Here is a 27,099-nt window from a genome sequence, read left to right as displayed (position 1 = left end):
TATGCAAACTCATGTTTTTAACTGAAACAGAAAGACTGAGATGTAATATACAGTCAGCCACAAAACTATAAGGTATTTTTATTTATAAATTATATTAGTATTTTTTGTTAATGTTTTGTCCACTACCTTCTCTCGTTGTGTACCTTCTTTAGTTAAGTTATGAGAGATGATTACCCCTCGACAGTCGACACAATTATGCCGGCCTGTTGGAACCGGATATACACAGGCTGATCCCGAAACGCGACAACTTAGCACGACAAAACCAGCTTAAACACCTTTTATACAGTGATCGTAATCCGAGCAGATAAAAAAAATATCCTACCAACAGCAAATCTTACATAATAAAGGAAAGTTTTAGTGTAAATCAGGCTTTATTTAATTATCAAAAGACATTTGCTGGAACATTACCAGAGCAATACCTGCATGGGTGCAGTATTTGGCTGAGCGCCATGAAACTTGCCTTTTACGTCGTTGTTTTTGCAATGTGCTAATATTACCTTCAAATATTTTCGTGTGAGCACTCACTAGAGGGTAATTTATTAAACTTAATATCAGTGCAAGAAGAGATGGTAATTAAGAAGGGTGGGAAACATACTATTTTTAATAGTTCTGTAAGTTGCAATGTGAAATGCTGGTGGCAGGATATATTTTATATTCGTCCGGATTCACCGTACTCAAAGTGTTAAAACCCGCCATAGTGGCCCATGAGTGTCGTGGTCAGACCGGCATAACTGTGCGCCTGTCGAGAGGTCTCTCTCGTCAGTCGACATTCTATTGGACCCCACTCCACTTACCATCAGGTGAACCGGGTCAATGCAGTGCCCGTATAAAAAACAATGTTTGTATATTTCATACAAGTGCACATACGCATATAAAATCCTATAAAAAAAATTAGATGCTATAACTAAAAAATCATTAGACTTTTTCAACTAAGAAAAACGGAACACAAAATCTGTAGAGTAGATGTAAAAAAACGAAAATTAACAGAAAAGGCCAATATAATTATTTCTTTCCAGGATAACCCAGACAATCAGTTCAAGTCCATTCCACTAGGGTTGTGGTGGGCGATCGTCACTATGACTACAGTGGGGTACGGAGACATGGCGCCAAAGACATATCTGGGCATGTTCGTGGGCGCCCTGTGTGCACTGGCCGGTGTACTGACAATAGCACTGCCAGTGCCTGTCATCGTGTCAAACTTCTCCATGTTCTACTCACACACACAGGTAAGTGAAACTTTCAGGTTAGCGATAAAAATTGACTGATTTTTCGATCTTCATATAAATTTTATCTTCTGATTTTGAAATCCTAGCGAGTTCTCTATGGAAAATGTAAATTACTCAGTAATACAAATGTGGATTGAAAATAAGCCATTTAAAACCTGCCAAAATAAGTCAATTGAATATTAAAAAAGTTGAGAAAATACACGATGAAAAGAAACTCCATGGTTTTTGTGCATGACCGATTATTTAAACTTTGTTATCAAAATTACCTTTAAAAAAATAACGTTCAATTTATTTTAGAATAGAATTTTAATATCGATTTAAAACACATAAAATTATATCACCTCTATTTACGTATGTGAAAGATATTGATAGAAAAAAATAGCGCACCACCGACCCACACTATTATGGAACACGACGGTTATAACTAACCTAATTAGCAACCCATTATCGCCTTTAAATAAACGACTTGATAGTTTAATCGATTTTGCAGCTGAGACATAGAGATTCTATTCCATTACTGTTAATGTATTCACCTTATTAAATGTATTTTTTACTTTTTAATATATCTTTGCTAACGAGTTCTATAGAGCATCATATAACATATACAGAGTGTTTTTTTAACTAAGACAGTATGAGGGAATCCCAAAATTATTGGATGTACAGGGAAACTGTTTTAGGAAGGCCTCTTTTGTGCAAACAATTTTGGTAATTTTTTTAGTCAAGGATGAGTTGTCCATAAAAATGAGGAAAATATATCATTTTTTTATTCGTATCGCCTCTTTTTCATGAAAGAAACATTACATTATATCAGAAAAATAAAATCTAAGCAGCAGAAGTAAGTCAAACTTAGTTAAATGTACTATTCACAGAATAATGCAAAGGCTCTAGAGTTATTGTCGGTATTTACCGCACTTCCAAAAAGTATTTAGCTTTATAATTCAAATGTATTACCTGTTATTAGTCAATGTTAGTTCTTCGAATGAAATAAAATAGGTTATATTTGCGAGTGTCTGAGTAGATATTGATTTTCTAAATTTTGAGAAAAAACTATTTTATCGCGAGTTTTGATATAATCATTTTCTTTCGATTTTCGAAGACTTTACAGCCTTCGAAGTCACTGAACGGACATCCGAAAAAACAAAGTAACAATATCAAACTAAAATGAATTACAATTTTTTAAAGTTTTTTGCTGTTGACGGTTCGACCTATGCAGAATAAGCTCACAGTGTTTTGACTTTGCCATCAAGTACATTGTACACCTACTATTGTGTAGGGTTTTTTTTTTATATACAGTCACGTTTAAGATACTTCTCTGTACCTGATGAAGAGCGAAATAGGATGCAGTGACGAGAAGTGGTTACCACTCGCCAGTCGATACAATTATGCCGGCTTGTTTGAAACGGTGCTCGCTATCCAAGTTGATACAAATATTTAACTATGAGCAAAGTTCGGAAAGGTCAGTGGATTCAATAACCATTTTCGTTAGTAACATCTAGCGCCCGTGGACAGTCGTGGCACTTAAAATCTCGCGAGCGAATTGGTCCTCTCATCATTTGAATAAGAGGGATAGGACCAGCTTACAGATGTCTAATTTATTAAGATTCCCTCTTCCTAATTACCTTTTCCCCTAAATAAGACGGTATCTAATTAAAGTTAACATTGAGTTCACAACTTAACTCGTTTGCAGTAACCACGGAAACCTATTATTTGTTTTGGTACAATATTTTTAACCACGAATCAAAAAGTTTAAATTAAACGGAAAGTTATTTTGGAAGGTTATGGCGTAAACCGGGAAATAAATCGTTTGACCAACGGAAAGTTATAAAACTGAGTTATTTGAAAGTGGATTCGTATTTAAGTTGATAACTATTAAAATATAGTCAGAGGTGAAAATAATTTAACATCTCCTTGAAACTTTTCTTCTTCTCACAATCCCTTCATCCACACAATAGAAGTAGTTATAGTCTATAATGATAGTTAACCTTTCTCTTTTGCTTTGATTGACGAGACGAGCTTGCCGTTCGCCTGATGGTAAGCTATAGGTTCGCCCAATAAACAATAGAAATACCATCCATCACCTTGAATCACAAAGTATTGTTTTGTAGTTCACTGCGCTCGCCATCCTGAGACATGAGATGTTAAGTCTTATTATATCCAGTAGTTACACTGGCTACAACGTTAATTTTAAAGAAAGATCTCAATAGTTAAATTGTCTAAGATTCTAAATTTTCAACTTTTATAACGAAAACCTAGTTTCTCAGTATTTCAATCCTTACTATGGAAAAATATGATGTGAATACATTAGGTCCTAAAGATACGTCACATAATTACAAACACTGCCAAAGAATTCTACAGCAACTAGCTTCTTCTCTAAGGTACACTTGCGTGAAATGATTCCAGGATAACACCCGCTATATATTTTCACGGGATAAAAGTATCCCACATCCTTCCCAGGACCTCAAACTAATTCCATTCAAAAAGAACGAAATTCGCACGGTATATTTTAAGTTTATCGCGTACAGACAGACGTGGCGGGTTTTATAATATGTCTCAAAAATATCTCAAACATCATGAAATGAAACACTCTACTAATATGATTTATACGACATATTACTGATATAAAGGAAAAGCCTTAGCATTAAAGCCCGCAGGATACTATTGTTACCGCTGTGTAACGAACTCAGTGTAATGAACCGTGCCATCCTTTTACCCCAATCTTATATAATACTTAACTAAAACGCAAAAAGGTTTTGTGTGATGATATTTTTCTTTAATTTAGGGTTTTCTATTCCTTTCTTCGTTGGAGTAGATAAATCTTGATGGGGTAAATAGAGAACAATAAATTATGATGTTATGTTACTTCAATTGTGCAAAATTATGTCTATTTATGTTATTGATCGCTAATAACTTTACTGTTTTTACCCCAAGTACGCTTACTTGGGGTAGAAACAGTAAAGTTCTGGGTTCGAGTATTTCGTGCAGAAAAAAATTGTGTGAGTTATTCGAAATAAAAAACCCAGTAACTCCCCAGGATTGAACTTTGTACATAATATAGCGATGTTCCCGTCACCCATATCTTGCAGAGATAAAGGCCTGACAAAGTGTGTACGCACTTAATTCGCCTTTGGTCATCTTTTATCGATTTGGGTGATTGTTAAGTGATATTACCCCAAAAAAAAAGTAAGTACAGACTAACTTCTAAGGATTCCAATTAGCAATCGAACGCACGAATTGCGATCAAATAAATTAATTTATTGACTCCTAATTGATGTTCGTGTAATCAATAAATTGTACGAGAATTTTAACTGAGCGATTAATTTGCATCGTTCGTGCTAGCAATGCCAATTAGAACTACACCTTAAGACGCTTGATTAAACAAAGTTTTTCTCTAGCTTTTCTTTTTTGAATGAAAGTCTTAAATGTATATATTTCCCTTCGTTAACAATAGACTAATATGTATCTAATGTATAACACAATAATAAGAAAACTTCGTTACTAAAGAAACTCTGTAGCCAATGGGGTAACGACCCGCTTAATGAACCACGATACTCCCGTTTCACCCAAAACCATTTTACATTACCGAATAAAGGTACAGAATATTTAAAATGTTACAAAGTTGCTTTATAATTACTTCGCTTTCTCTTAGTGTGTTGGTTAATGAACTGTCTTATTCAGAGTTTGTTTTGATTGACACGTGACAGATTTATATTATAATAATCAAAGAATTATAAGTTTTAATTACTGCCTTTCGCTATGTTAATTGTAATGCTATAGTTCAGTTGAGATATTTTGCGTTATACCTTTAATTGTTAAGGGGTAGATTCATGCTAAAGGCATTTTTCATGTAAAATAAATGAGCTGCAATGATCGGAAAATTATTATTGTCTTATAAAGATACAATTGGAGGTTATACTTCCACATTTTATATGATAACGGGTACTAGAAATTAATAATTACTTATTCCTATTTCTTTGAACTAGGTAACGCCTTCATCCGTCTTTCAGTGATTTACTTCCTCATTTCTCCTGTCAAAATGATTTAATATAAAAAATATAACTCATACGCGTACAATACATTAATTAACAGTTATTTTAACAAGTTTTTTTTACACACGCACAACGGCCCGAGTTACGGGCTAAGTGCAGAAAAAGAATCCCCTCAACAAGTTTTACATCAAAAACACACCTTTCTTCATAATTCAGTACAAAATATACGCAAGACGCGATGTGGTAACGTAGCCGGCGGGGTAACGATCGCCTAATGAACCGTGCCGTCCATCCGAGCGGGAACACCGCACCGCGCGTTTTTGCAAACATAAAACGATATTAAAACGTTTTGTAGGCATCCCACGCTTGTTTATATGTAATTAATCGAAAATAACTGAACTTGGCGTTTTTTGATTTTCCGTAATGTTTTTTTAAGCGTGTATTTGTATGGTATGTTTTAAGTTCAGGGTAATATTAATTTTTAGCATATTATATAGGGTTCTTACAAATCTTAACAAATTATTTTAACATTGACCATTAGGTTCTTGACTATATGTTTTAGTTATTGAACGTAAAATTAACAATGGCCTCATATCTAAGTTTAAAAAATTGCTGGATAACGCAACTTCTATTGATATTTTTGTTTATATTCTACTCAATATCTGTTTATAGGTTATAGATTACGATTAGCCAGTAATTTAATTCCATACCAAAAAGCAATCATTTTTTGAGTTTTTAATTCCAAAAATCACATGTAAATTACCCGTTATAGAGTCAGCTCTATCAAAAAAAGCTCATCAATCCGTGCACTAGTTAATCTCTAATTTTGGAAAAGCTTATGTTATGAAGACATATTATTTCTCAATTGCAGTTATAGCACTGTTATAATGTTTATAGCTTCATATATAACGTTATGCATATATTATAGCCATACCGTAGAACACCGCTTCGTGGGATGAATAATAAATTGTAATATGAAATAGAGCGGGATATCTCTACGGTCTATTCAGGTCAATTCTGAATTTCTGTATTTCTGGTATGGATATGCATTGTTTTACAGCGGAAATTCTCAGTTAAGTTTCACAATACTTATGTTCGAGTGTAAAGATAAAAATCCTATGTTATGATGTATTATTTTGAAATTAATACCCAAATGGTAGAGTCTAACTACTCTACCAGTGTGACTAGCGGTATGAATAAAAAAACAGTTTTTTTAGTAATATATTCTATTAGGAATGGGGTACCCCAATCACTTTGTTCATAACTTGGGGTAGTGACAATATAATCTATGTTAAGCCGTCTATGGATTGTATACTGAAACCCTGATTAAACTGGAATTAAACATTTACGGGTAAATACACAATGAACTTTATATTCCCAGAATCGATAGGAACACGTGAGATTAATGGAATCGCCGGAAACGCAAACCTACTCTAATAGCAGGAAATTTTCCTTCGTAACGTGTTTCAGGAAAATATTGATTTTATGAATTATTTTGTATTTTGTTTGTGGGGTTTTGGAATATTCGGAGAAGTTCGTATTTAAATTTATCTTTCATTATATGTAATATTTGATATTGGTGTTGGAATGTGATCGTCCGTTATTTAGAGAGCAATGAGGCTGTTGTATAATGCAAAAGTAAATTTTCACGTCGAAAAAATACGTAAATATTTTGCTGGTATGCATGTCAGGCGACCAGCAATGTACATATCTTACACAACGGCAAGCTCGTCTCGTCATTCAAATGAAAAAAAAAACATTCATTATTATATAATAATTTTCTCCCAACGGGCCACCGCGATAAAATTCGCAAAATAGTTTTATGTCAAGGTATTTAAACCTCCAAATAACGAAACAAAGAACGAAAACAGTGATTTGCAAAAACGAAATTTGGCTTAATTATAATCTAAATAACCGAGTAGAAACCGAAATACCTTTCACAATAACTCCAGTTCCAGCAAAATTCCAGTTTATATCAAGAATGCCCACTCAATAATTAACGTTCCTCTAAAGCTATCTCCAATTATAGGCATTATTATTTAATGTTTGTGACGCCAAAATGCATGGCCGATGCAGCCAAGATAGAAATTAGGTTTTAACTGAAGGCTGTATGACCTACATTCTATTATAGTCTAGACAGGGAAAAGGTCAGCCCAGAAATTTCATTACGTGTATCTATTTTCTGTAAGTTTAGTGTACCTTTTGACTGTAATTTTTTTGATGCTAGAAATAATATTGGGGTATTGGACCAACTTCATAGGGTAATTTAATAATTTAAAAAGGCATGATGCTTGTCAGCTCATTTGAGAAGTTTAATCTTTTAATCAGTGCCGTGATTAAAAGTTGATAATGGTAGGAAAGCATAGAGCTAAGCAGGTGCAGAGGCGGTCGATACCTTCCTTCATTCGTCAACGCCAATAGAAAATAAAATATGCATGAGTATAACATAGCCTGTCTATAGGTCTATCGCTGGGATGCCATTCGTATATATAACAGTGGCAAAGGGTGAAATTTTCAGAAAGGGACCCTGACACAACCTGTATATAGATACGCACATACATGAATGCGGTGTGCAAATCGGTTGAATAGTAATTTGATTCTACATAATTAATAAAGATAATTCGGCAGGAATTAGGTTATATGAACCCTTCACCACTGAAACACAATGTTAGCATTAACGATTGTAGATGGAGCATCTTAACTACGACCCCAGGCGTAGAGTTGACGAAAATACCTCTACGCCATCTAATCCTTGCTTTACCTAAAAGCTAACCAAAGAGAACATCAAATGATTTTTATATTCAAATAGTTTTAACAAAACTAAAAACACGAGCGTTTCAAGTACTTTTCCATCCCGAAATCCGGTTTAATTCCGGTGAGATTGATTGCATTCGATTTCAATGCGGAATTCGCAGTCACAAGTTATAAACTAAATGCTGTTGGTGCGATAGGATATAATAGCCTATAGATTTTGGCAATTTTGGCATTAAGCCAACGTACTCTATGGTCCTACCATAATGTAAAGGGTTCGGTAATCTGTATTTCATTCTAATAGTCGCCAATCTGGTTATATTCATTCGATTTGAATAGTATTGGCAAGCTGGCTCTGAACCCATTTGTTTCAAGTGGTAATCCACCAAAGCTTGCATGTAATGTTCAATGTGTAACGAAATGTACAACTAATGTAACATTGTCATAAGAATCAAAAGAAACATCGTTACAAACGATATTGCATATTTTATACGTCTACGACTTCGAGCGTAGCGACTACGAGATTGCTACATTAGCTACGACAATGCTACGAGATCGCTACGTTTGCTACAACAACCTTTTGTCGTAATATTTTCTGTTTGTAAATTCGTGAAACTCGTCGGCATTTGCAACGCTCATCCTTTGAAATAATTTATCATTTCAAACTTAATAGGGATGTCTCTGTCGTGTAGAATGTCTTGGAGTCTCAGCTTTTATATTTTTAGTTTCGTTCCAGTTTTTATAAAGAAATGGAAATGTTAAATGGCTCAGCGAATATAATGGGAATCATTTCCTGATATTTATAATAAAAATATTGCTGGAAAATTGTTGGGTATTTATTTTAATGTCACAAAGAATATTACGTTCACTGAAAGGGGTTAAGTGTTCCACGAAACGCTGACTTTGACTTTATATACATAATTTTTTTATTTGTGAAAATCTTATTATTGCAATAATTGTCATAATGTTTTCGTCACTGTCAAAACGAGGAATAATAATAACAGATATTTATAGGAAACTTTGAACTCGGTAGAACATGCCCTGCAGATTGTGATCAAACCCAAAACTTCCGCTATGATTCTATTCTTATTAGAGCCAGGCTATCACTTCTCTCGTTTGATATAAGACTCCAAATATTTGATCATGACGAAATTACGTTCGGGAATACTGTCCCGAGTCAGCGAGAGCCTTAAGGCCCTCTTGACTGGTTTGGGAGGGTAAATGAAAAAGTATAACCACTGATGAGAGCAGATTTCATATTTTGGGGTACTGTATTTGGGCTTTTATAATGTATTGTCTGTTTTGAGAGGGGTCATACTGTACTTGATTCTATTTATGGCCGTGTTTGTGAAAATATACATTTTCGAGATAAAAAGTAACCATACAAAGATAATAGAGCTTCGCGCTGGTTAAATGTTTTTTTTAGAATCAGAGCAATAGTTTTAAAAATTAGCATATTAAAACGAATAAAAATATACTAACTTTAGGTTTATTATTGCTAGCAATAAAGGTCGCTGGCAGCGTGTACAAAATATGGTTTATAAAAGCGAGGTCTTGCTTTCGATCGTGTAATAAATAGTGTGCTTCTATTTGGAACACATGTACGACTTTTGAAGAATTTGAATTTTTGTCTTATATACCTATAATTTTGTTGTCTACAAAAAGCTGTGTACGAAAGTACTTATTTATGTGACTTAATACCTAAAATCAAACGCTGGCCACCCGTGCCTATATAGCAATTATTTGTATAATATTATGGTACTCTTATATGGGATAATTAGATCTATGATATAACCTCTTTTTAAAGTCAATAACAAATCACTCCTTCGGTTGCAGTTGTACAGCATCCGCGCTACGGTAGCGCTCTGAAGTCCTGGGTTTGAATCCCGGGTCGGGCTAAGTGATATTTGGGTTTTTCTGATCAATATCAGTCAGGAGGCTGGAATTTGTATCCAATATGGCGATAGGCTCGCCCTGTATCACTTCATGGGACGGAACACACTTGAGGAAAAGTGGGTGTCCTGATTGTGCGTCCGCATTCCCCTTTGGAGATAAATGCGTGATGTTTGTTTATTCAAAAAATAACATACAAAAAGGCAATAATATTTTTTATATTTTTAAATATTATCAAGGCTAGCCCTACCTCCCCCCGGCACTATAAATCCATCGGATATTTATCAAACGCGTAAGAGGATTGTCGTTTTTACGCTTTTGATTTCCATTGCTCATTTTTCCAACTGACTCATAAATCATAGCGAACGGTACACTTATAGGTTTATCTGGAAGATGAGAATGTTATTCGACTTTAGCTACGTTTCATTTAATTTACGGGTTTGTTTGTTGATTTTTAAGGGTTCGCACTTTTATGGACCGTTGTTTGTCGTCTCTATTGCTTAAGGAACGTAATGCTTGTTCTTCTACGTTTTAAATATTTTTATCCTTGAAAAACAACTGATACGGAACGTGTTTGAAATAAGACCAATGTTTTTTTTTATTTTATTACTTAATACAGTTTTGTTTTGCCATAAACGTCTCGCACTAGGCTAAAACTGTATCGGGAAACGTTATAAGAGTATCTTGGATACTGATATGGCGCACCGCGAAAACCTTATATATGTACATCTCTGCTTATCCCTTTGTGAGTAAGCCTATGTATGTCACATATATAACATAGGGTAGAACAATTTCTCATCAGATATATAAAATATAATTTTTGCTCGCAGCTCCGGGTATATATATGGTTTTCTGGAATTTTTATCCCAGGATAAAAAGTAGCCTACAGCACCTTTTAGAGAAAAAAAAAAACAAAATCGCTTAAGTAGTTCCTGAGATAAGAGCGTTCAAACAAACAAATTTTTCAGCTTTTATTAGTATAGATTTAGTGATACGGAACCCAGTAAATTGCTACATGTACTTGATTTCGTTTTGTTTCATGGGATTATGATCGAGTGTTTTGTGGGATAACATTTTATCGGTTTTATTTATTGTTACAGAGTAGATATTTTAATGAAAACATTGCAAACGAACCTGTTAAATTATTACGTACTCAAATATTAGTGGGGAATGATTTTTAATATTGGAATATATTAAATTCAGCCTTCATATGAACCAAAATAGAATTAAAAAATAATTTTGATTTGATGCACCTCCTTCATTCAAAAAACTTTATTAGATTAAGACTTCAGCCACAATTACAACAAAGATTATAATAAAGTATTTTGATTGGATGCATTTTACCTTATTCATCTCTTCCAACCTAAGGTTGGCTGAGAGAGAATGCCTACGGCATTAAGCCTCCCGATATATAAAATTAAATTGTATTTGAAGGGTGTAAAAAAACATACATACAACGTCACGCATTTATCCCCGAAGGGGTATGCAGAGGCGCAACCAGGGCACCCACTTTTCGCCAAGTGTGTTCCGTCCCATGATGTGATAGGGAGCGAGCTTATCGCCATATCGGGCACAAATTCCAAACTCCGGGCTGATACTGAGCAGAAACACCCAAACATCACTTTGCCCGACTCGGGATTCGAACCCAGGACCTCAGAGCGCTATCATACCGCGCATGCAGTACAACTACGCCACCAAGGCAGTCTGTAAGTAAAAAAAAATATAAATATAAAATACACTTGATTTAAAATTAATATGGTAAATTAACTTAATTTTCTTTATCAAAATAACTATAATATCATTTACATATTTCCCTATTATAAAATACTAGCTTTTGCCCGCGGCTCCGCCCGCGTTATAAAGTTTTTCAGGCTAAAGTTTTCCGTTATAAAAGTAGTAGTTTCCCGGGAGCCTATGTTCTTCCCAGGGTCTCAAACTGTCTCCATACCAAATTTCATCTTAATACGTTGGGTAGTTTTGAGTTTAACGCGTTCAGACAGACAGATGCAGCGGGGGACTTTGTTTTATTATATATTTTTTAAAACTTTTAAAGTGGAACAATCCCGTCATACATCATTGTTGCATAACTTTAACCGTTTACGCAGCGCAGGCAACGGAAGCTTTCAAAACTTATAATTTTCCCCGTTTTTGCAACATGTTTCATTACTGCTCCGCTCCTATTGGTCATAGCGTAATGATATATAGCTTATAGCGGTCCACAAATAAAGGGCTATCCAACACAAAACGAATTTTTCAGTTGAAACCGGTAGTTCCTGAGATTAGCCATTACTGCTCCGCTCCTATTGGTCATAGCGTAATGATATATGACTTTGAGCACTCCACAAACAAAGGACTATTCAACCCAAAAATAATTTTTCAGTTCGAATCGGTAGTTCCTGAGATTAGCCATTACTGCTCCGCTCCTATTGAATATAGCGTGATGATATATAGCCTATAGTACTCCACGAACAAATGGCTATCCAACGCAAAAAGAATTTTTCAGTTTGGACCGGTAGTTCCTGAGATTAGCCATTACTGCCCCGCTCCTATTGGGTATAGCGTGATGATATATAGCCTATAGCACTCCACAAACAAAGGGCTATCTAACGCAAAAAGAATTTTTCAGTTTGGACCGGTATTTCCTAAGATTAGCCATTACTGCTCCGCTCCTATTGGGTATAGCGTGATGATATATAGCCTATAGCACTCCACGAACAAAGGGCTATCCAACGCAAAAAGAATTTTTCGGTTTGGACCGGTAGTTCCTGCGATTAGCGCGTTCAAACAAACAAACAAACAAACAAACAAACAAACAAACAAACTCTTCAGCTTTATATAATAGTATAGATTAATATAATTAATGGCTATTATGAAATTCCGCATTCTTTCGAAGCTGATGAAAGTTTTTCGTTTTTAATTAACCCGCTTTACGGGGCTATAATTTATGTACAAAGTAATTGGTGATTTATTTGAAATTTTGCCACGTAAATTCATGTAAACGCAAACAATGAACCATATTTATTTTAATTATATTTTGCCGTAAAATTGAGTGAAGCGAGCTATAGTCTCTCTTTTAAGCTGTACGGGAAGATATCGAAAAATATATGAAGTGATAATTGAGCAAATATTCTTGATACTAGGGGAATTATAACTAAGAAACCTCAGAGGAGATAAGTGGATATACGAGCTACCGCCAATTAATTACAGTCATATATAAATTACCTTGAGTAATGTACAGTCACCCACAAAAGTAACAGAACAAATTGAATATTTCAAATCCTTTAAATGTTGTGTCCGTATCGTAATATTTATTTTGTTCAAATTAAATATCAATTCGTTTATTTTATTTAAAACCAGCTTATAACCGCGGCTCCTCCCGCGTGATAACGGTTTTCTAGGATAATTATTTACCCGAGATAGTAGCCTACAGTACTCAGGAGTAATGTAGCTTCCAATTAGTGAAAGATTTTTTTAAATCGATTCAGTAGTTCTAGAGATTAGCCACTACAAACAAACAAAGTCAGAAACATTTCCTCTTTGTAATATTAGTATAGATAATAAAAATAATATTTCAATAGAAGTGAATGTGTAGAACCGTTTTAAAGTTTTCCATTAGTAATGCTACTTTTGTGGGCGACTGTACATGACTATAATCTATATATCAACCTTTATATCAACAGCTTTAATCAGTTTTCAGCTTTAATTATCATTGGAAACAAAATGCAGAAACGAAGTGAGATTGATTGATGTAATATAAATGAAACGAGAAACATACGCAGTTGTTAAAATATATTATTAAATTGGTATATTTGAAATACTCTTTATTTTTTATTTCAATGTTATGGGAAATTTTATTATTAAACATGAAACTTTTTGATTAATGAGCATAAATATAAATACTACAAATGAAATCAATTAATACACATTGCATGTAAATATGATGTTATAACTGGTATTCCAAAAAAAATTATCTATTCCAACACATGATCAACTAGAATCATATGCCGACGCTCAGTACAATATCCTGGCACTTCATTGTATGAGACAACCCCATGGCCATCATTTAATAAATAAAACATTCCAATCAAAACAAATTTACTCTATTTGTTCACAATAATAGAGATCTTACGAACCAAATTACAGGGAAACAATGCCCTTCCAAGATTAACAGCACAAATCAAATTAATCAAATGAGAATTTATTACTTCGCAAATTAAATTTAGTTGATTTATTGTTATTAACGGAACAGCATTTAAAACTTGTAAGTTAGTGAAATGTAGATTAATTGCAAAAAATATCTCCTATTGGTAAAGATTGTGTCATCCTGTTGGAAATTTAAAGCGGTTTTTTTTTAATAAAAAACTGCTACTACTGCAACAATTAACTGTCAAGAGCTATGGCCAATATAACTTTACTGGATATATGGGTCGACCCCAGAATGTACGGGTTTTTCACATGTACAGGGAACGCTATCCACTACGCTACAAAATATTCAGTTACTAACAATAGTGTTCGACTTAGTCACCTTTGTTTACTATTAGTTTTATTACCAACATTATAGGATGTGGTTAATGTATGGATGTTTTATCTGAAATAAATTTATTATTAATATGTTCATATATATTTATACTTATACACCTATATATGTATTTATACTTACATATATAGGGGCCCTATGCGGTCTACGGGGCCGAATCCATTTTTGCAAATAAGGATTTTTTTTACACTTACCTAAGCCAACTAGCAAGGCTGTCTTTCAATTAGTACACTCGTATCTATAAAAAGATAGATTTGCCTTCATATACTGAAGAGGGCCTCCTTAGTGGCGAACGGTCCATATAACCCGATCCTGCCGGCGTCCATTATTTATGTAAAATCTAATTATCATTAGAACAATTTGCAACCCGCATTTATGCACATTAGTACGCATATATCGTGTGGAGTTCTCTTTCCTACAATTACACACTTCCCGACTGCTAACTGTAGTATTGGAACGGAAGAGAAAAACATGAAAATGATAATGTAGTTAGGAGTAACCGGCGATAGTTTAGTTGGTTGTGGAACGGACTGTCGAGCGAATGTCCGCAGGTTCAAATCCCAAGAGCACGCCTCTGACTTGTCTAAAAAACATTGTGTGTTTTCTTTGTGAATTATCGCTTGCTTTAACGGTTAAGGAAAACATCGTGAGGAAACCTGCATACCTGAGAAATTCTCTGTAGGAATCTTCGTGGGTGTGTGAAGTCTACCAATCCGCACTAGACCAGCGTGGTGGACTAGGGCCTAATCCTTCTCAGTAGTAGAGGAGACCCGTTCCCAACAGTGGGACAGTATATTATAATTCAGAGATGATATTATTATTATATTATATAATGTAGTTATTGGTTTGTATCTCTCAGAAGAGAAGTCACTATTATACCGAAGATTTGACATCGGCAGCCGTATCAGAGTGCCTCTGCAGTACTTAATTTCATTAAAAAAGTCCCGTCTCAAAGTGCCTCCTCAGTATTCCACTTGGCATTACTGAAATCTCAGCTTTATCCTTCTAAATCTTTTTATTTGAATATATAAATTATGGAAGCGACTTCTTTTATTCGGAATAGTGAAAATAGTTAGGAAGTATTTTTATTGTTTTGGGTGTGGTAAATATTGTATTTGAGATTCTGTTCAGGTGGGTTAGGCAATGTTTTTGTTACTGGGTATTGTGCAAAAGTCTTAGATTGAAGTACAGTCAGCCACAAAAGTAGCTGTATAAATTCAAAACACGTCAACTTCAATCGAATAAAAAAAATCTTTATCAAATAAACCCTTTCAAAAAAGTTGTTGTTAAGGACCCAATAGTTTAAAGTGACCTCACTGCACCTGGTGCTAAGTGGAGTGGCGTCAATATAATGTGGATTGACGAGAGATGATTGCCCCTCGGCAGTCGACACAATTAAGCTGGCCTGTTGGAACCGGATATACACATTCTGATCCTGGATTACGTCATACTCACTTGGGCCACTATGGCGGGGTTTAGCACCTTATGTACGGTGATCGCTATCGGATATAAAATATATCCTACCACCAAAATGATTATAAAAAGTAATAAAAAATTCAGCATAACAATTATTTTGTAGTCAAACAATTCTCCGAATCGATGCAGTTTGACAAATTATTTTATAACCAAACTTGTAAAGTTCTCTTTATATAAACTTTATTTGCATAATCGGCATAATGCAGATGTCGCTTCCAGCACACAATCTATCTCTGAAACTCGACTAAGCCAATATAAAACTTTCTTGTTCGCGTTTTCCGAGGAAACGGGTATGTACGGGTATAAAGTGTTGCGCGATTTTAATTGAAATAAAATTTCTTAAATTCCTCCCTTATTACCACGGCATAGAGTTCATATTGCCGCATCGGTATGTAAATTGAAGAGTTTCGACTGTCAAGCTGAATTGATCACGATGTCACCGCTAGTGATGTTTGTGGGAACGAGACAGAATGATGGGTTCGCGAAAATTGCTGAAAACGTTCATTCCGCGAACTTTATGTACACCATGTCGTAACGATATGTCGTATGGGTAAAATCAATAAAGGAATATATATTTAACTGTGATAATTATATACCTCATGTTAACTAAGTTATGCAATGAATATAGAATGTCGTTGAATAAGCCATTCCGTCGTATCAAAGAAGAAAACATACTTCTATCTGCATCTAAACGAACAGAATTAGTTCTCAGCGCACCAAATAGTAAAGAAAACTATGCATTTTTAACTTTATTCTAGCAGATGTGATGCAACAAACGTATGAGGTTATATAATTAAACTTTGCTGCGGTAGTTAAACTGAAAACTAGAGACGTGCAGATTTTAACCACAAAACTGAACTCAAATATAAAACTAGAATTAACGTCGAGCGCAGACTTCCGATTTTGTTCAGGGGATAGAATTTGGGTAATACCGGGTTACGGGTAATAACGGATAACGGGTAATTCCGGTGTTTCAAGATTACTGCTTAATCCGACATCTTATATACGCACAACACAGCCTGAAGAGTTATTTTAGGACATATAAGTAATAATTGTTTCCATCTTTATTAGTTTAAGTAATTGTTTAGAAATTATCTAAATAGGTTGGGATTACTGCGTGATTCGGTCTTACTCCAACTAACCCATATATATAATACTTTCAAGGATTATCCCGCTACAATACTTTAAGAATCATTGATCTCATCATCTATACTAATATATAAAGTTGAAGAGTTTATTTGTTTGAATGGGATAATCTTAGAAAAAAACTACTAAACCGAATTTGTCTTTTTTTTACTGATAGAAAGCAACTTTACTCTTAAATGGTAGAGGCCACTTTAAATAAAAAAATATCCCTGAAAAACTTAAGCACGCGAGCAACGCCACAAGCAAAAGCTAGCCAATAATATAAGGAAAGAAATAGGAGTAAAGTAAAGGAGGTAGGTTGATTGGCTGTCCTCATGAATAAATCTATAAATGAATATTTACGTATTGTATTTCAATAATGCGTCTATACCTGATGGCAGCTAACTTATGAAGTTATAAATTCTATTACGTAATAAATTTAAAAAAAATGATTTTATCGCGGTTTTAATATTTTACTTTTCTCCCGACGTTTTGAAGATTTTATAGCCATCGTGGTCACCCGGGGGGAGGGGGGGGGGTAAGTCCCCCGTTGAAAAATTGTTTAAGTTTAATGTCTAACATGTGCGTAAACATAAAAAATCATTATTCTATTACGTTTTTTATGTTAACGGTCGTCTGTGTTCCCCGTTATAGCATTCAAACACAATGTACTTTAAAACACTCGCAGGGCGTAAAAGGAGAATTTACGACCTTTGAAGTTAAGTTTGTGTATATTTTAAAATTTTACATTCACTCATTTACTCAGGCACCTAGTTCAGTATAGACAATAAAATGAATGTTATATCAACTAATTCATCTCTTTGTTTTTTTTAAACACACACACACACACACACAAACACACACACACGCACGCACGCACGCACGAACACACACACACACATACACAAAATCACGCATTTATAACCGAAGGGGTATGCAGACGCGTAACCAGGCACCCATTTTTCGCCAATTGTGTTCCGTCCCATGATGTGATAGTGGGCGAGCCTGTCGCCAAATCGGGCACAAATTTTAGATTAAGACTGATACTGAGCAGAAAAACCCAAATATCACTTTGCCCGACCCGGGATTAGAACCTAGGATCTCGGAGCGCTGTCGTACCGCGCATGCAGTACAACTGCCACCAACGCATTTTTTTTTGTTACCTGGGTAAGGCTCATATTTTTAGCGCATTTTGTAAAATGTTTGTGTCCGAAGAGTTAGACTCCAAAAAAAAATATATAATAAATCTATTTTTTATAAAAATGAAATATAGTACGTACAATTTTTTATTATGTCAAATTTTTTCATAAACATATTTCTAGTATTTATTTTTCCACATTAAAATAAAAAAAGTTCGACTTTTTCATTCCATACATTTTGTTGGTGTCTGCATACGCCCACTCCACACAAATCATTACACATATAATTTTTTATCATTATGACTTTTTATTTTTCGTATATATCTTATTCTATAGGATATTACTACTACTACTACTACTACTACTATCTACTTACAGTATTCTGCTGGTGGTAGGTTTTATATCCGCCCAGATGCCGCCCACAGTATAAATGGACCAGCTAGACTGAAGTAGTATTACTATCCCACAGTCAAATTTTGACGCTAGCTGTTACGTTTTGTATTATAAATGAGATTTCTTGAGGCCTTAACCTCTCTCTCTTCGAGCCCTAATTGTGTTATAAAGCAGCAGACTTTATGTACTATGATATTAATGATTGAAAGACATTGTTACTACTGTCCTTTATGGGACTTAACATTTTAAATTTGCTTGTAGCAGAATATATTTTATATTCGCCCAGATAGCGACCACTAATGTAATCACAACGTGGTAACACCTGCCCTAGTGGCCTGTGTATATCCGGTTCCAACAGGCCGACATAATAGTGTCGACTGACGAGGGGTAATCATGATTAATGATTTGGGATAAGTTAATTTTAGTACTTGTTTAGAGAAATATAAAATTACTATATATTTTTAAAGACATAACTTGAAAACTTTTGCTGTTGTCTAACCAAATCATTCCAGTAGAACGCATCTCGAATGACGAAGTCTGGAAAATCAACAGAACATACTAAAAGGCTTATTTGAATAAAAATCTTTTACTTTGACATGAACAGAATGATAAGAACTTTGCTTCCTGAAAGAACCTTTGTTGACTTCGAATACAAAATCTTTGTGGAAAATATCAAAGAATTAAACATACGTCATTCGTTGGTTAGTGGAGCGATTGAGGCACAGATATTACGTATTTCATTCGCATCAATATTATGATAATAGATGATTGTACTATATGGTCCTCTACACCAATATTGAATACAGAAGTTGTTAGGCTTTTAAAACTTAGAATTGGAAAATTTCGTATAACGACAGACTACGTTCTCTAATTATAAGTACGTATATAATTTTTTTGCATACCGTTGAAACGGTGAAACATATTGCACATGTAAGATATTTAACATCATAATTTATACAACGTTTTATGTAAAATAAATTGATTTAATTTGATTTGAAACATTTATAGCAAACTATAAAAGAGACGGACCGATATTAATACAAATTAATTATTGTATTAGCCCGGAATCGTACTTGAAACCTTTAGTTTGGCTACTAATATCACCTCCATTAAAGTTTTATCAATAAAAAAATGCCTTTTAATAATGTATTACTGTAAATTTTTTTTATTGAAAATAATATTAATCTCAAAATTTATGCAAACACAAAACACATCCAAAACTTTTAAGTAATATTCTTAGAAGCAAAATTGATGAATATGTTAGATCTCACGATTATTTTACGAAAGAAAAGTTTGTGTGCGACAGAGACAGATGACGCTCAACAAGAGTGAGAGAGACGGATGTAGTACCCATAACAATGTAGGACTTACTTGTCCCGACACTCCAAGCTCTAGTCTTAGAAGGGCCATTGTTTGTGCCTAGTTTGTGAAAATATGCTAGACTTTGTACGACTGAGAAGCACGTAAATTTACTTAGCATTCGGACTTTCAATCCTTTTTAGGTGCTGCAGTGACGAGTTTAGATAAATATAATGATATAAATACATTTTATAGGGATTTCTTATGTCTATGCAAATATTATATATTGAAATGAAATAAAACTATTTATAGATTTTATTGCGGTTGTTTATATTATTATTTCTCTCGACATTTCAAAGACTTTGCTGCTTTCATGGTCAAGAGATAGCTGAGGTGTCAGTCAGCAAGTGAAAGTTACAACATCTACCTATATTATACAACATTTAAAGTTTTTTATAACAGTGACTACACGTTGTTGCTTGAGGACCGTCATAAATAACGTCGAATAAACATAAGTGATTATATACTATAATACGTCACCGAGTAAATGAATTAAGGTCATTATATATTCTCAGTGTACATAAGGGAGAAAATGCTGTAACATATCGCCTTAGAACAAATGCTTACAAGTTGACTGAGCAAAAATAAAACGCGGTCTGTTATTTTGACAGGCGGTGTAGCGACCTTCCCTGATCAGGGTAATAAATCATGAGGAGTTTTGTGAGATATTTATATTCTAAAATGCCTTTATATTTTGTAGAGTTGTTTGTGTTTTTGATGGTAATGTATGGGAGTCACAACTCTAGCTATAATGAAACTCCAAAGATGGCACTGAATATATTATGTATTTCAAAACTCCAGAGTACGTTTAATACACAGTGGCGTACTTAGATGGTAATAGTAACAAATCGTAATGCGTACTAATTGAACAAAGGCGTACGTTGCTTTTATACGGAAGGTATGGTGTGACACAGCGTTCTCGCACAACTACGCACGTGCACTTACATAGCTGCGCAAGGGTGTGTGTCCCAACATATTTTTATTTTCATACCAAAATACATTTACTAAGTTTATGTCTTTGACCCTCGAATGTGTGTGTGCTCCGGACTCAGCTCGTGTAGGGTAGCAAACATGCCGGCATAATTTTCTCAACTGGCGATGATCGACTCTTTTCATTCGATAGTCTATCTGGGCTCTAATTATCATCAAGTACAGTAGGGTAACTTTGCCGTGTACAAAACGACCAGGCCGATACTAGTGCATCCAGTCGCGAAGGGTCCTTATAACCCAATTACTATCGGCTTCCCTTTCGTAAATTAATGTAAACTGTAATTATCATAACAATGATTTGCAGACCCTACTCATGCATATTACTACCTATATGTTGTATCGGGTAACATTTCGGAAAACTTCACCGTTCGCCACTGATCAAGACCACAGTAAGCTAAGATTATTATCCGTCCTATTTTTTTTATATTTAATTCACAAAACTGATGTTCAAACATATTACATGTTATAAGTAAAAGGTATGAAACAGTAGAATAATTTTTTGACATCTACTGGATGTGAATCCAACATGCATTAGGTATTCTTAGTGAGACACTTAAATAATAATATTAATAAATTTAGTGCTTAAATTATACCGTAAAATTATACACGAATAATATGGATGTCCTATGATGTGTTAGACCGCAATCCTACTTAACCAACGACGAAATTAAAACCCAAAATACCTACACATTGTCATCAGACCAAACACTAAATTGTAATAACATTAATATTATTAACGATGTCTCTAAGTAGAGCTGTGTTTAGAAATGTAGAGTTCATTTCGCAACAATTGTTCGTACCATGTCTGTGTCTAACAAAGGAAAAAAGAAAATCTTTTACAAAGACCATCTCTCTAATGGTACTGTGAATTCTTATATATTTTTATTAAAATAATATATTATATTGTCTGCAGTAACATAATTATAATTAGTCAAGAATGAAAGTATATGAAGACTGCCTTGGTGGCATAGTTATACTTGCGCGATACGAAATCACTCTGTGGTTCCGAATTCGAAGTCCGAGTCAGGCAAAATGACATTCGGTTTGTCTGGAATTTGGGCCCGATGTGGCGAAAGGCTCTCCTCTCTCATATCATGGGACAGAATTTCGAAAATTGGGTGCCCTGGTTGCACCTCTGACTAGCGCTACGTGAATAGAGACGAGATATGCGTATAGGATGATTTAGCCCTCTTTTGAATACGCGAATGGAATCTCTCGATATCTTCAAAACCGATGTCAAATAACGGATTCATCGTTATTCACTATTAATATTATAAACAGTAACCCAAGCGTTCTTCATATACCCAAAACTTTTTATTACAAAACTGGGACCTGTTTCTTTTTTTTATTGCTTTAAATGACGAGAGATGCTTGGCATTCGCCTGATGGTAAGCGATCCGACCGGCCATAAACAGTAGAAACACCATCCAATACCTTGAATTACACAGTATTGTTTGGTATTCCACTGCGCTCGCCTGACAGACGTGAGATGCCAAGTCTTATTATGTCCAGTAGTTATACTGGCTATAATGTCTTTCAAACCGGAACACAACAATGACTACATACTACTTGGCAGCAGAAATAGACATTGCGGTGGTTCCTACCCAGGCGAACTCTCACATATTAGAGACCTACCATCAGTATAGTCTAGAAAACTGACGGCAAATAACTCATTTATTGTTTCTAACTATAAATGATAGAATAGATCAGTAATCCAAGTGTTTTTAAATTCCCAAAACATTTTATTAAAAACCGGAACCTATTCCTTGCCAATGTGCTAAAAATACTTTTTCCCTCTGTCAACCTTTTCAAGGACACAGGCGTAATACCAAATAAAGGTTATAAAGATATCCAAAATGGCAGATACAATAAAAAGCACATCCTTATCTTTACGAGGCCTTTTAAAGCTTCAAATGTAGTGAAAATTCAACGTAACAATTGCGCGGTTTGTAAGATAAAGCAGAGTACTCGGAAATGGGGTTCCTGAATTGAAATGCCGTATCTGAGTATAACTTAACGGAAGTTGTTATGTCTCTCGTGTGTAATTATCTTGATACAGTCTGCTAGAAAGTATATGCGGATAAAGACCAAATGAATCACATAATAGCCTAACCACGGAAATAAAAGACTTGCTTGGACACGCCACTGTTGCAAAGTTTCATATTTTACCCACAACAGATTTTTTATTTTCCTGGTCAGTTATTAATGAAGTCTTTCTGTTATTCAACCGTTTGGATCTGAATGTATCTCTATTTTACCGGCGCTTGACAGCAGTGCTGTAGGCTTGTGTTCCATTTGAATCTTAATGCTGGATGTTTCAGCGAATTTGCACCGAATTTTCTGTGAAAGTGTCAAACAGGTAAACCGGTGGAGAAAGGTGGTTGATATTAAAATACATGAGTGGTTTTTAACACCTCGGCACGAATGAGGAAGGTGATATTCTGCTTTGCCCGATATTGCATAAATTAGATAAGGTTTTCAAGAAACACACAGGGCGTGAGGCCTTCAGCTTCCGAAGGAGGCTAAAGGCTTCACGCCCTGTGTGTTAGCCCTGTAGAGGCTATCTTTCTGCTGTGCGTATTCTGTCCCATGATGTGATAGGGGCGACTCTGTAGCTATATCCGCACAATTTCCAGACTCTCGAAGTATAAGACCCCAATATTACTGCATGACCCGGGGATCGAACCTGTACCGTAATACAGCTACGCCATTGAGGCAATCCATGCATACATCCATATTATAATAATTATTTACAATATGTAAGTATGTTAAATTTATACAGAACCAGCCTAGTCTAACTGCCTAGGTGCGGCCTCCTCTACTACTAAGATTGTTGATATACTAGACATACTTTTAAATTCTTATAACTTCTGGCGTTTACAATCAACAAAGGAGGCTGGCAATTTGGAACTATTAAGAAACCTCTAATTACTCTATATTATTAACTGCATGACACTCCCTATAAAACTTAACTACATTACTCCACAAAGAAAAGTAATTAATACTCAATAAACCTAATTGCGTGCCTAATTTGGACTTGCTCAAACGCGGCAGAAATTTCCAAAACAAATTTCACTCTCACTTGGATAATTTTTAATAAAAGGCCTCGTATCACCGGCGGCTATTAACAGGTTTCAGGGTATTTTATTTGTTTTTATTTGATGTCGGTGCGTTGCGGCTCGATTGCGTGTTCATTAAAAATATTATTTCTTTTAACTTTGCTAACGAAATGTTGATTGTAAATGTTTTCCCGAATACGGTAAACGGTAAATTACGGCAATGGTTAGTGTATGGAAATTTGTTATTCGTCCCTTACATCGCCTAAACTTTTTAATGTTAATTGAATAAACGAGGTGTTAATTGATAATTCTTGCATCTTATATTGAGAAATATAATAAACTTGATTGAAAAAAACACATGGCAATTTGATAAAAATCTGAGTGTGTTACACCTCTGCCTACACTCAAAAAGGGAATTATGTGATCCTATCTAGTCTAAGAAGGCCATGTCTCGCGCAAAAATATATCTACTCAAAGTATTTTTTCCACACAAGAGTGTCTTTGAAACAATCCTTTGTTTCCGAGTACCAGACATCCAGAACTCTTCAGGAGTTCCCAATTATGCAGAAAACTTGTTTAATAAAATACCGAGTGAAGCGTCACAACACGTTTTTGTGTGAGATATAAGCTCGTTAAGAGTTTAGGAATTTGTTGATCTTGGAGCTCCAAATATGTCATGTTTGCTTACAAATCTCCATCATAACTTGATCTCTTTAATAAAGAACGCGTTTAGTGAAGAGAGATCTAGCTATTTACCTAAATTAAGCAAGTACAGAGAAAAAATACATTAATTTTGAACATAGTATATATAGAAGCTTTGTTCTCCTGATACAGGTATAAGAAATATATACTTTCAAGTGTTCCTTGGTTTTCGACCTCCAACTTCTGTCGAAGCAATCGCTCCAGTCAATATCTGACACAACATAAACATTTTTTCCATAAAAGCAACAGACAAACTTGTGAACTATAATATTAGTATGGATACCGAGTCTACAATCCCCCGCGGAGGTCCCTTTGCGGGTTTTCGATAACAATTCGAACAACAAAGGCGACGTGAGGAACAACGCTAACCCATACATCGAACCACATCAAAGGGCACTTTAACATATTGTGGGCATATGATTGGAAAAATATTTACCAGTGTTTAGATTTGGGATTGTTTTGGTAAGGAAAAATATGTGTCGTATTATTTGGAACATTTTTCGACTGCCTTAGTGACGTAGTTGTATTATGATACGACTGTAGAGCTGGGTTCGATCTCTGGGTTGGGTAGTGCTATTGGATTTTGTTATTCACTATTAGACTGGAATTTGTGCCCGATATGGCGATATGATCGCTCCCTATCATATTATAGGACGGAACAGAAATGTCGAAATGTAGGTGTCTTCGTTAAACCTCTGCCTACCTATTTAGAGATAAAGATAATCCCCAGCTGAAGTAGTACTATTAGGTTTTGCTATTCACTATCAGGTTGTAGTCTGGAATTTGTGCCCGATATGCCCGCTCCCTGCTATATTATAGGACGGAACAGACATGGCAAAAAGTAGGTGTCTTGATTAAACCTCTGCCTACCTCTATGGGGATAAAGGTGTGAAGTGTAATTGTTTTTGTTTGTAAAAGGAAATGAATTTATTTGATCCATAATGTTATTTAACCGACATCAATAAAGGTTACTCAATTCGTTTTCATACATGAACAGAGATCGTATTTTAATAAAAAATAAAGGAAACTCAGCCAATCATATAACTGAGGTTCGAATAAGGAAACTTGGCTATACAGAGTGAGTGTGAGCGAATCATGTGCGGTTTTGACAAGTTAATTTAATAAAAACTTCGTATGAATGAATCCAATTTGTCATGTGAATGACATCTATATTTGGAAGTTATTAAAACTTTACATAACCTCATACGTTTAATCTACCTGTAGATTATATATAATTGTGACTGGGTTTTTCCACATTTACTCAGTCACAGCTCGGAGTTAGAAAGTAGACGGTGGAATACCCCTGTGCCTCGAAAAGAATGCAAAGCCGTTGGTCCTGCGCCTTATCTCTCCGGTCATGTCGGATTGCCGTCTCACCGGACTAAGATAGTGAAGGAACAGAGAGTGCACCTGTGTATTGCGCACACACTTGTGCACTATAATATCTCTTGTATACTTGGCTGACTTCCGTTGAGATTGGCTACCGTAGCCAAAATTCGGTAAGGAAGGCATCAATCAACCTACCTAAAGTGTAGGCATGCAGCTAGTGAAAAATATAGTGAAAGTATCCGAGCTTAGTTCCGTCCCATTTCCCAAGTATTCCCATAATATCCCAAGGGCACACACCTCTAACTTTTCTAAAAAAATTATGGGTGTACTTTGTTTTTTTTTATTTTTGAGAAATTCTATATAGGAATTTTCGAGGGTGTGTGAAGTTTACCAATCCGTACTGGGCCAGCGTGGTGGACTAAGGCCTAATCCCTTTCAGTAGTAGAAGAGGCCCGTGCCTAACAGTGGGACAGTATATAGTACAGGGCTGATATATTATTTTATTAGATAATATCAATCTGTGACTGAAACTGAATAAAAAATTTAATCAAACTTAGAACCTTGCAGATGTAATATTAGCTGGTGGTAGGATATATTTTATATCTGCCCGGATAGCGACCGCCGCACACGAGGTATTAAAAGCCGTCATAGTGACCCACGTAAGTGTATCGCGTTCTAGGATCAGCCTGTGTATATCCGGTTCCAACAGGCCGGCATAATTGTGTCGACTGTCGAGGGCTCACCTCTCCTCAGTCGAGATTCTATTGGACCCCACTCCACTCACCATAGGGTCACTTTGTCCATAAAAAAAAAATAATAATAAACTGTCAGTTGACCATTAGAAATTTAGAGCATTGTTTCATTTAATTTTTAGAAAATCAAAATGATCCCTTAAACAATTTTAACGAGATCATTAGAGAATATTCACGAAATACCTGATAGCCATAATGTTAGGAATTTGAACAGTATTTATAATGAAGATAATATCGTCTCAGCTATTTTTAATTCTTCCACTTAGATTTTGGAATCGTCAGAAAAATATTCGCTTGATAAATATTAGGGAAAGAAATTTACATCAGCATATTAGTCTTAAATTTTTACTTTTATATTTAGTCAAGTTACCATTTATTTGAT

The 27,099-nt window shown here is 35.0% G+C and overlaps 1 protein-coding gene across 1 annotated transcript in view; it reads left to right on the top strand.

The window, feature by feature from the left end:
- Positions 1 to 27,099, top strand: part of LOC115450751 (potassium voltage-gated channel protein Shaw) — a 227,759-nt gene that overhangs the window by 152,087 nt on the left and 48,573 nt on the right. Inside the window, exon 7 of the mRNA XM_037437251.1 lies at positions 1,017 to 1,226. Within this exon, the coding sequence (XP_037293148.1) occupies positions 1,017 to 1,226 (210 nt within the window). The remainder of the gene's footprint in view (positions 1 to 1,016; positions 1,227 to 27,099) is intronic.

The sequence above is a fragment of the Manduca sexta genome, chromosome 10 (genome assembly GCF_014839805.1).
Source record: "Manduca sexta isolate Smith_Timp_Sample1 chromosome 10, JHU_Msex_v1.0, whole genome shotgun sequence".
Lineage (NCBI taxonomy): Eukaryota > Metazoa > Arthropoda > Insecta > Lepidoptera > Sphingidae > Manduca > Manduca sexta.
Note: the sequence above shows the minus strand (reverse complement) of the source record. Positions and strands in the feature narration are given on the sequence as shown.